Source organism: Protobothrops mucrosquamatus, unplaced genomic scaffold (assembly GCF_001527695.2).
Source record: "Protobothrops mucrosquamatus isolate PMUCROS unplaced genomic scaffold, P.Mucros_1.0 scaffold677, whole genome shotgun sequence".
NCBI lineage: Eukaryota > Metazoa > Chordata > Lepidosauria > Squamata > Viperidae > Protobothrops > Protobothrops mucrosquamatus.
The window spans coordinates 420,606-431,524 of NW_015386964.1; the positions used below are offsets into that span (position 1 = coordinate 420,606).

The window sequence follows — 10,919 nt, forward strand, 5'->3', positions numbered from 1 at the left end:
CCCCATGTTAAAGCACAATATTAAGCATAAAATATATTTGAAAAAAAGTTGATCATTGTTTGAAAAGTATTATTTTGTTGATTGTTTAATTGCAGAGAAAAAAATAAATTCTAAATTCCATTAATTCTGAAATCTTGTCATTTGAAGAGCCATATTTCTCTCTACTTTTATGGACAAAGGAGAGGACCAAGTCACTATAATGAAAGGATAAATAGCTGGATATATAAGCCTCCACCAAATTTGCAATACTTTTCATCCTGTTTTCTGAAGGCTTATAATATCGAGGTTTTTCCCAATCATCCTCATTCTTATATAGAGTAGTGTATTGTTTCCCAGTGGAGCAGAAGAGACATTTTGTAGATTCCCCCTGCCTTTCCCATAAAATTAATGAAAAACAACAATCAAGTTATGAATTTATCCTTCACTCTTAATAAACCACTATGGAAGAGATAACACTAAATATTTATCCTTTGCTTGGCCAACATTTTTAATTGAAAAGGAAAAACGGAGGTAAAATAGATTTATTCAGTGTGTTTTTCCATATTTTTTGAAGCTATATAAATGACTATAGAGATTCTCAGTCATCCAGGTCATAGTTGTCCCAAAGATGCTTTTCCATGAGACAACTGGACTTTCTTGTTTTTCCTTTGAAAACATTTTGCTTCTCATCCAAGAAGCTTCTTCAGCTCTGACTGGATGGTGGGGAATGGAAGGATTTATAGTCCTTGCAAACAGCTGGTCATTTGCCTTCTTTTAGAGAATTGTTGAGGCCATCTGGAGGCTTAACTGTGTCATCAAGGTCACCTGAGTGGTGCAAATGGATGTGGAGCCTTCTTGGAACTGCTGAAAGGGGACTGTGTTGTAGACTGGAGAAAGATAATGTCATATCCCCATTTGATTAGAGAGTGCTGTTCAGTTTTGACAGAGATGGTCTTTTTGACCCCTCTTTCAAACCAGCGATCCTCCTGTCCAAAATGTGAACTGCTGTCTTTGAAAGAGTGGCCTTTGTCTTTTAAATGCAGATGGACTGCATTTGTCCTGATGGGTTTGTTCTCCTCTGTTGTGCCATGCGTTTATGAAGTGGTTATTTTGTTTCCCCAATGTACAGATCTGCACATGGCTCACTGCATTGTACTGCATATACCACGTTGCTCAGTTTGTGTCTGGGTGTTTTATTCTTGGTGTGGGCAAGTCTCTGCCTTAGTGTATTCTTGGGTTTGAAGTGTGAACGTATGTTGTGTTGGCTGAAGATTCTCCTGAGCTTTTCTGATATTTCTGCAACATATGAAATGAATACATTGCTTCGTTTAATGTTTTCTTCTTCGTCTGTTATGGAGGAGCTCCTGCGGGATCTTTTTTGAGAAGCAAAATGTCTTCAAAGGAAAAACAAGTCCAGTTATCTCATGGAAAAGCATCTTTAGGAAAAGCTATATAAATATTTTCTTTCTAAGTATTTTCATATAAGCAGCCTAGCATTTGCTTTTACTGTAACCAACCAAAATTGCAACATGGATTGCCATACCATACACTAAATAAATAAATTCATAGACATTTGTTAAAAAGAAAAGATAAGTAAAGTATGTATGGTGTAAACAAATATAATCATGATTACCCAGGGAGTTCTTCACAAGTCACCTAATTGTTTATGTCTAGTAAAATGGACCTTAAATTATTCCTTCTAAATACAGAGGTAATGGTCATAGTTTATCAGTAAATGTAGAAGATGGTAGTTAATCAAGACTGAAGTCCTACAGCTATTGTTAAGAGTTGTGCTGGCCAGGAAGGGATCTTTCTTCTGCATCTAAGCTTGTAATCAAGACGTTATAGGAGGGACTTTGCTCCACTGTGCCTAGCATGATAGCTTTAAATCAAACAAGGGGAAAGTGTGGCAGATGAAATGAATTGTGTACTTATTTGAGCATGGAATTGTGTAGAACATATGGGTTCCTTCCCTTTAGGTGCTTCTTTCGACAAAACATCTCCAACATGGACTGCTTTAGCCAAGATTGCAGGACTATGTAACCGGGCTGTATTTCAGGCTAACCAAGAAAATGTTCCCATTTTGAAGGTGAGTAAATTCCTTAGTTCAGTTGCCATAGCTGCACACACTTGTCTACCCTCTGCGGCCTTACAGTTAATGTGAAGCAGCATAAAGAAAAGGCATCTTGGAAAATAGAATGTTTCTGCTAGTAGGAAGGCAACATTGCAACATCTTTAATGTTAGTATTATTTCCTCATTTATAAGTTTTTATGGCATGCAATGTTGTTGATTAGGGTTAGGATTAAGACTTGAATGGAAATTTAATTCACAGACTTGTGCATAGAATAAGAATCTACTGGAAATTATATCAGTGACAGAAGAAAGTTTCTTCCAGCAATAGTTTTGTTGTTGTTTTTACTGTTGATATAAGAAGGGCAGTACACTTTATGCCCCGTAAACTGAGAAAAATCCACATTGGATAGGTTTTGTGATTTGCAAAGTGCTGGACAAACTGCCTGATCTTGGCTTGTAACAAACACATGAAGTTTATCAATCCTATAATGCTTCATCTATGGCTTCTGGATTGCCTTAAATTTCAATGAAATGCAGATGATACAGGTCTGGTGTATCATCAGCAAAACAAACTACTTGTAGGCAAGCAGCAGTAAGAGAACTTACATTTTAACTATTTGAAAGTACTTGTAAAAATAACTTAAAGAGACTTGAGATATCATGTGTTTAAAAGTTATTTACAGATGGCTTATGCCTTCTCTTAGTGCTGAGCACATTCTGTTCCACTCTATAATTATTATCAAGCCTGCCTATCTGCTCTTTACAGTATTGCTGCAAAAATATTTACTTTTGTTGGTTTCTGCTTAACACTAGCCTCTTTTTTAAAATAAGAAACCTAACTGGTTTTCTTTCACAGAATGCTGAAGTATGTCTTGTTGATAAAGTTAAGCTTATTTGGAAAGGGGGGAACTTGCCTTCAAAAGACTTCAGATTCTTATTGTGAACTGCTGTGTCATTTGATAGAGAGCAGTGGCAGGAGATGCTTCTGAATCAGCACTCCTAAAATGCATTGAACTTTGCTGTGGATCTGTCAAGGAAGTGAGGGAGAAGAACCCCAAAGTGGTGGAGATCCCATTCAACTCTACCAATAAGTATCAAGTAAGAAATCCCTGCTTTTTGCACAGAGGCATTCCCTGGGAACAAATTCAATATCTTTTATGTTGGGCTGTGTTGTTATTTTCCTCAAACTCAAATTAGGCTAAATTATGTATCACTCAGATTATAGCTCTGGCTGGGAGGGTTCTGTTCTTTTGTTCTCTGTGTTTGTCATCTGCGAGGCATATTCCAAACCAGTGTATGAAATATCGTCCAAAAGGCAGTTAACTAACATTGTTATTAAAAATATGCAGCTGTCAATTCACAAGAATCCAAACACATCAGAATCACGATATCTGTTGGTGATGAAAGGTGCACCGGAGAGAATTCTTGACCGTTGCAGTTCCATCCTGATGCATGGAAAAGAAGTTCCCTTGGATGAGGAGGCCAAAGATGCATTTCAAAATGCCTATCTTGAATTGGGAGGCTTGGGGGAGAGAGTTCTGGGTAAGATGCCTGACTGAATTCTTGTTTGCCCCCTCTTCTCTCAGAATAATCTGTCAGTCAACCATAATCTCTATAGGGTCCTCAAAAGGTAAGGTGGTAGTTGTGGCAGTGCAGTTAAAGCTCCACCCTTGACGGGGGTGTGTGTTAATTACATTGCTCTGCCTGCCATCTTACCTCTTTTGACAGCCTTCCTCCCCGCCATCCCTATGGACTCCATTGCCAGCTGGCTTACCTTATAGCCAACAGATTGCATGAAATGGGTTTAAGTATCTATGATGAAGATACTTAGCCAATGGGCGAGAAGTATCACTTAAGATGATGGTATGGCTTTGATGTCATGGTCAAGCACTCATTGCAATATTGTGGCAAAGAGGGTGCCTAGCTGAATATTTTCCTCCTAAGTGCCCACGTCAAATACACAAAAGTCTTCCCAAACAGAACTGGGTAACTTACCGTAACCATCAATAATCCCTGCTGAATGTCTGCCCTAGTCTGTTTGTCTACAAATAACAGAAATGGGATTTCTTCCAGGCTTCTGTCACCTGGCTCTGCCTGATGAGCAGTTTCCTGAAGGCTTCCAATTTGATACAGATGATGTGAACTTCCCTATAGAGAAACTGTGTTTTGTTGGTCTAATTTCTATGATTGATCCTCCTCGTGCTGCTGTGCCTGATGCTGTTGGCAAATGCAGAAGTGCCGGAATAAAGGTAAAAGTGCATCACTAAGCTATCCCCTCAAATATTTAAGGCTACATACAGCACCAAATAACTGAAAAGGGGCTATGTTTGATAGCTGGTGGAGAGGGAGAGATAAACTATGCCTATTGGTAGCCTCCCTTTCCATCTCAAAAGGTTAGGGTCATTGCTGATTATTCTGTTTCTCTTGAATGACCATATCAGCATCAGCTTCTTTGTTACTGCTCAGGTCAGGCAAGTGGCCTTTGAAAAGACTTCTAGGCCTTGTCTTCGTTGCACTTGGTGAGGTTGATTTGTTTCATCTTGTAGGTCATTATGGTGACAGGAGACCATCCCATCACGGCGAAAGCTATTGCCAAGGGTGTAGGCATCATCTCTGAGGGAAATGAGACTGTGGAAGATATTGCTCTTCGCCTCAACATCCCTATCAGCCAGGTCAACCCCAGGTATTGGACCAGTTAGAGTGAAAATGTGGAGCATTTTTGGGAGGGATTGGAGCAATCCTGCTAATTAATTTCTTTTTTCTGGCATTTAACAATATCTGTTGGTAGGATATGAAGAAAAGAAGTGGTAAAGCAGTAAAATGGTTTCAATATTTTATTTTTTTCAGATTAAGAGATGTTTACAGTATTTGTTTTAGGCAGCTGAGTCCTTCTGAAGGTTTGGAAGCAATGTAGGGTTTGTACATGCAAAGTGAAAATGTTTGCTTCAAACCCAGAACAAAGAAATCTTTATGGTGATTCTGCTACCTTCTTCAGTTCAGCCTGTTTGGCAGAGCCCAAACCTGGACCGCTTTGACCTAGGTTTCAGATGAAGTAAAATGTGGATGAGCAACTAGGGCAAGACTCTTCCTCTGTACACCTTCCCTCAGGAACTTCCACTGGCCCCAATCCCCCTCTCAGATGCCATCACCACTGTTACCTCAGTGCAGAATGTCCCATTGGCCCACCTGCCTTTAATCTGCCCTTTAGCTTCCCAGGTATTTAGCAACTGCTGGCCACTAAACAAGTTCTACCTATAAAAACAGCCTCCGATTCCTTCCATGACAAAAAAATGTGAAACGGATTTGGGCATAGGCTCTGCGTGCAAAAACTGATTTTCAGAGCCCTAAAGCAAAGCAAGCTCAGTGCTGCATGTGGGAGAGCAGTGCTTCATTAGATGGCAGTGCAAAGCAATGTGGGGCCAATCTCTGAAGCTAAGCAATGTTGTTGGACCCTGGCAAATACTTACTGATAATTTCAAGATTATTGGCTAGATTAGGAAATTGAACTACTGGAAGAGGGCAACTAGCAAAGCACTATCAGTGTATTGCCAAGTAAAGTGCACGGGTACAGTCACTGGGACCTGAGTTAACTTCAAGGATATCTTCATTTTCATTAGAAAGCAAAGTTTGAAGAAATAATCTGCAACTTTTCAATATACCATCTTTTAAATTACAGAGATGCCAAAGCCTGTGTGATTCATGGGTCTGACTTGAAAGATATGAGCAGTGAACAACTAGATGATATTCTGCAACATCATACTGAAATAGTCTTTGCTAGAACGTCTCCACAACAGAAGCTTATTATTGTAGAAGGCTGCCAACGGCAGGTAAGCAGAGGGGATCCCTGCAAAGTTGGTCAGTCCATTCTATATAAAATCTGAGTGGTAAACTCAAAGGTACTTTTTCAAGAGGCAACTGGACTTTCTTGTTTTTCTCTGAAGATGTTTCACTTCTCATCCAAGAAACTTCTTCAACTCTGGCCCAGCTTCTCGGATGAAAAACGAAACATCTTCAAAGAAAAACAAGAAAGTCCATTTGCCTCTTGAAAAAGCACCCTTGGGACAACCATGACCTGGATCACTGAGAATCTCCATAGACATCTGAATGGTAAAGACTGAAAGTGATCTACCCCCTCCAGCTTCTGATTGTCAGTGTAATATGAAACCCTGACAGTTGGTGTCCAGTATACTGTTTTTTCAGTAATGACTCTATTATATTGTTAATTAATAAGCTTGCCTTAATATATAGCCAAAATATCTCTCTCTTGCATTTCCATCCACTGCAGATCTGCAGGGTTTTCCCCTTCATTGATCTGCTCTGTATAACATCCTGATGCCTCACTGCTTTATATTTGTATATCCAGTGGTCCATTACTGTCTGGCAGTAGGTTTCTTCAGATGAGAATATCTGAAATATTCAGTCTGGTCTCTCAGTGTCAGTCATGTGCTTTAATACTGAAACTATGTGCCCTTCCCAAACTTATAAAGGGGGGGAAAATAGGCTGTCCTTGAAATAAAGTGTCTGGAAAAAAGAGTTTGTTTAATCTTTCAGGGTGCTATTGTAGCTGTCACTGGAGATGGTGTGAACGATTCCCCTGCTTTGAAAAAGGCAGACATTGGTGTTGCTATGGGCATTGCTGGGTCAGATGTCTCCAAACAGGCAGCTGACATGATTTTACTAGATGACAACTTTGCTTCCATTGTTACTGGAGTTGAAGAAGGTAAATACTTAGCTCAGTTTTTTAAATTAAAGAACTTGTCTCCTTCCTCTTCTTCCATGTTACATTCCAAGTCTCCAAATTCTATGTGGAACTGTGACTGTTTATACAAGAATGTAAAACTCGTTGTTTGGTACTTGGAAAAGTAGACACGTTCTCCACTTGTCAGTTGGCTAAATTTCCATCTGCCTTTTGTTAATGTATGCTCTGATACAGAGGATTTTTCCTCATCTTTTTTCATTAAAGTGAATTAAATTTTGTATTCTAAGGAGTTTGTGTAGGAAGGAAGGTTGGCCTCAAGTATGTGACAATCTTTTGTTTTAAAGTGCTCTTTATTTTTAGGTCGCCTGATTTTTGATAATCTGAAGAAATCCATTGCCTATACTTTGACCAGTAACATTCCTGAGATTACGCCTTTCCTTATCTTCATAATTGCCAACATCCCCCTACCGCTGGGGACAGTCACCATCTTATGCATTGACTTAGGCACCGATATGGTTAGTAAAATTTATTGATTAATATTGCAACTAACCCCCCCAACCCCACAGAATGAGACATACAGTATATTTCTGTTGCACAATGTTCGCAGTGAGGCCAAATGCTTTTTCAGTATGGATGGTACTGATTCATATATGAATCAGCTTACAGTCTATGAAGCTTAATTTAATTCTGCAACTTCTCTTTCCTGCTCCAAAGGTTCCTGCAATATCTCTGGCATATGAGCAAGCAGAAAGTGACATTATGAAGAGACAGCCCAGAAACCCCAAGACAGACAAACTGGTAAACGAAAGGCTGATTAGCATGGCTTATGGTCAGATTGGTAAGTGGAGATGTACCCACCTTTACCTCTTTGGGGGTGAATAGAGATGGCAGTTTTTTTTATGGAAAGACAAATGCTCAGAGGTCTAGCAAAATGCTTTACATGGGAAAAAGTTGACAGACTTTTAAAAGTATTGCATTCTTTTAATGGAAGGTAAGCAGGAAAGTTGGAAGAATTAACATAAAATCTAAAATAGATTCAGGACATGCCATTCGTACTATTCTGCATTTCTCTTACGTACGTTTTTCTCTTCCCCTCCCCCAAGTTATATTTTGCATGTCAGAATTTAACTAAGGAAGGCTGAGAAACAGTGACCCCCCATTATCCACTGTGACAAATTTTCTGACCTCACATATAGAATGTGGCTTACATCACCTTGAAATTTGATGCCACAGCTGTGGAAGTATGTCTGGAGTAGTTTTCAGAGATCAGTTTCTACTGATAAGGCATGCAACTCTCTGTATTTCCTCACATGCTAGGAAGGTGTGCATTCTTGGACTTCTCACATGAAAAACTACAATTGCTAATAGCAGCCTAGTTATCTAATTGCAGAATTGTGGCTGATAAGGAGGCTTATTAATCATGACCTGCATACTGTAGAAATTTAGTGTGCTAATAATATTAAGAGCTAACATTATTAAGGGAAACTGCAAAAGAAGGTGCATTGTATTGCACAACTAGGGAAAGGGCAGGTGAATTCTTCAGTGGAAAAGGTGAGTATAATCAAAGACCTAGGGGGATAAATGAGAAGCAACTGGATGTTGGACCAGGGGTTAACAGCTGGGTGGGAGGTACTTTTAAGAGGGTAGCGCTTCCTCTAATGGCCATCTTGCATAGCCCTCTGTACAGTTACATTGTACAAAAGACCTTACCAAAACTGTAGTCCTTTGACATAATGAAGATAGACTTTGCAGGAATTTGGAAAGTTGCAGTCTGACAGTAGGTCTTGTATATTTTTTCACAAAGATCAGTACAGCAGTAGCCAATATTTCATCCCTAATAAGTTTTTGTGCAAATAGATCATTTGAATAAATGTGTACTACAAAAATGATTCCCGCTTATGTTAATTGGAAGATGGTGAGATATTTTCAGTTTCATGAGATGGTTTAAAATAATACACAAAAGAGACACCCATGTTTTTTGGAATGTGAGTTCCGAAAGTACTGCTAACATTTGCTGACCTCTGTCTATTTGTTTAGGGATGATCCAGGCCTTGGGTGGCTTCTTCACATACTTTGTAATCCTCGCAGAAAATGGCTTCTTGCCATCCTCCTTACTGGGGATTAGAGTGATGTGGGATGACCGATGGGTAAATGATGTGGAGGACAGCTATGGACAGCAGTGGGTGAGTTTCTCTTTAGCTTAATGGGACTACTACCAGACATTATTAAACCCCATGCCCATTGGATCTTTGTTTCATTGGCCATAAAGAGGAAGCCCAATAACCAATTCTTTTCCTCTTAATCTTCTTTAGACTTACGAGCAAAGGAAAATTGTAGAATTCACTTGCCACACAGCATTCTTTGTTAGCATTGTGGTGGTACAGTGGGCAGACTTGGTTATCTGTAAGACCAGAAGGAATTCTGTCTTCCAGCAAGGAATGAAGTAAGTAGCAGACTCTTAACAAGGGCATTTTTTCCCTGTGGCCCCTTCCTTGTTGAATATTACACAACTTGGAAATAATGTAGGCCAGCAGCCTTGAGAAATGTTTGCAAGCTGAAAAGTCTGCAAGATCAACTTTGATCTCTTAATGCTTCCACAGGAACAAGATCTTAATATTTGGTCTCTTTGAAGAAACTGCTCTTGCTGCCTTCCTCTCTTACTGCCCAGGAATGGATGTGGCCTTGAGAATGTTCCCACTGAAGTAAGTAATAAACCTGACTAGTGTTGAGTCTTTGAGGTTGATAATTAGCTCATTTATTCTTCAGTTGCTATTACTGGATTTATCATAATTTTGATCATTTTTAATTCAGTGATGCATTAAAGGCATCTGGGCTTCCTCTGAATTATATGTTCATTCTTGTTTTTGAAGCCTCTGAGATTTTGCTAACCATCAATTATGTCGTACAGCTATGTAGTACAACTGTTTTTCTAACCTTGCAGGCCTTCATGGTGGTTTTGTGCCTTCCCTTATTCTCTCCTCATCTTTGTCTATGATGAAGTAAGAAAACTAATCATCAGACGCAGCCCTGGAGGTGAGCAACTATTTACTCAACAATGTTCTAGGGCAGGCATGTCAAACTGCCGGCCCATGGGAGCTGTGTCCACCCCGTTGCCAGCAATGGGGGAAAAGTCATGATATGTCGCGCGATGTCACGTGACGTGAGTTTGACATGCCTGTTCTAGGGTGTCATAGACTCATTGTATTGCTCTAGATAGCTATGTAAGGATTCAGATGGGAAACATAAATATATTTTATAATAATAATAGTGAACATTATGAATGAGACAGGTTCCTTTTAGTATTTTTGGAAGGCCAGGTGTTGGCATGAATTTACATTATAACACATATTTAACTTATTCCACCTGTGCTTTCAGAGCTCAGTATTGTGTGTTCTCTAATTTTTTTGATATTAAGGATTAATCTGATTAATTTAATCAGATTAATCTGATATTTAAACAATGGCATATACAACTTGATGTCTTTGTTTTTCTCCTCTATAGGCTGGGTGGAAAAAGAAACCTATTACTAAAGGACTGCTGGACCAGAGGTAGTTGCACTCTTGACATCCTTCCATTCTTTTGCTCCTGAAATGCAGGAAGAAGGAAACTTTTGAGGATGAAAGCAACTGAGAGCGCAAGAAGAATAATGCAATGGAAAAAATGGGTAGCGGTTAATATAGTCCAGGCTTTGGGGTGGAAAATACAATAGTTTTTAATGTGCCTTTTCATGTTCTTTAAAGAAATGTTAAGATTTTATATCTGGACTTTTACAAATAAAGATGGATCAGAAGAGGAATCTGTCTCTCTTATTCATGGTAATTCAGAAGGTGGGTACATGAATTATGGAAGAGCAGAGGGCTAGCCAGCTTAAAAGGCAAGAAAAGTGGACCAGAGCCAGGAGGCTTTTGAGGTTTCTTTAAAGGATACATAATGGCAGCAAAATGGACAGTGCGGACGACCTATCCTAATTGGATGTTGATAGTAGGTATTCTGAAACAAAGCGAAGGTCTATCAAGACAAATTGGTTTGCATAAACAGTGTTTCTTGCTTGGGCCTTGCTCTTGAGCATTTTAATGCAGATTCTGTAGTATTAGTCATCCCCACCTTAAATTCCAGGCCAATACGTTATACTGGCTTTTTAGTTAACATAAACTCACTTCCTGATCA

At 39.3% G+C, this 10,919-nt stretch overlaps 1 protein-coding gene across 1 annotated transcript in view; it reads left to right on the forward strand.

Annotated features, from left to right (window-relative positions):
• The window catches only part of ATP1A1 (ATPase Na+/K+ transporting subunit alpha 1), a 28,245-nt gene extending 17,697 nt beyond the window's left edge, over positions 1-10,548 (forward strand). Inside the window, exons 10-23 of the mRNA XM_015818080.2 lie at positions 1,959-2,068; positions 3,017-3,151; positions 3,403-3,595; positions 4,127-4,302; positions 4,600-4,736; positions 5,730-5,880; positions 6,605-6,773; positions 7,113-7,267; positions 7,467-7,590; positions 8,790-8,935; positions 9,065-9,195; positions 9,353-9,454; positions 9,694-9,785; positions 10,254-10,548. Coding sequence (XP_015673566.1) covers positions 1,959-2,068; positions 3,017-3,151; positions 3,403-3,595; positions 4,127-4,302; positions 4,600-4,736; positions 5,730-5,880; positions 6,605-6,773; positions 7,113-7,267; positions 7,467-7,590; positions 8,790-8,935; positions 9,065-9,195; positions 9,353-9,454; positions 9,694-9,785; positions 10,254-10,282 — 1,850 coding nt within the window. The 3' untranslated portion in view covers positions 10,283-10,548. The remainder of the gene's footprint in view (positions 1-1,958; positions 2,069-3,016; positions 3,152-3,402; positions 3,596-4,126; positions 4,303-4,599; positions 4,737-5,729; positions 5,881-6,604; positions 6,774-7,112; positions 7,268-7,466; positions 7,591-8,789; positions 8,936-9,064; positions 9,196-9,352; positions 9,455-9,693; positions 9,786-10,253) is intronic.
• Positions 10,549-10,919: the final 371 nt, after the last annotated feature.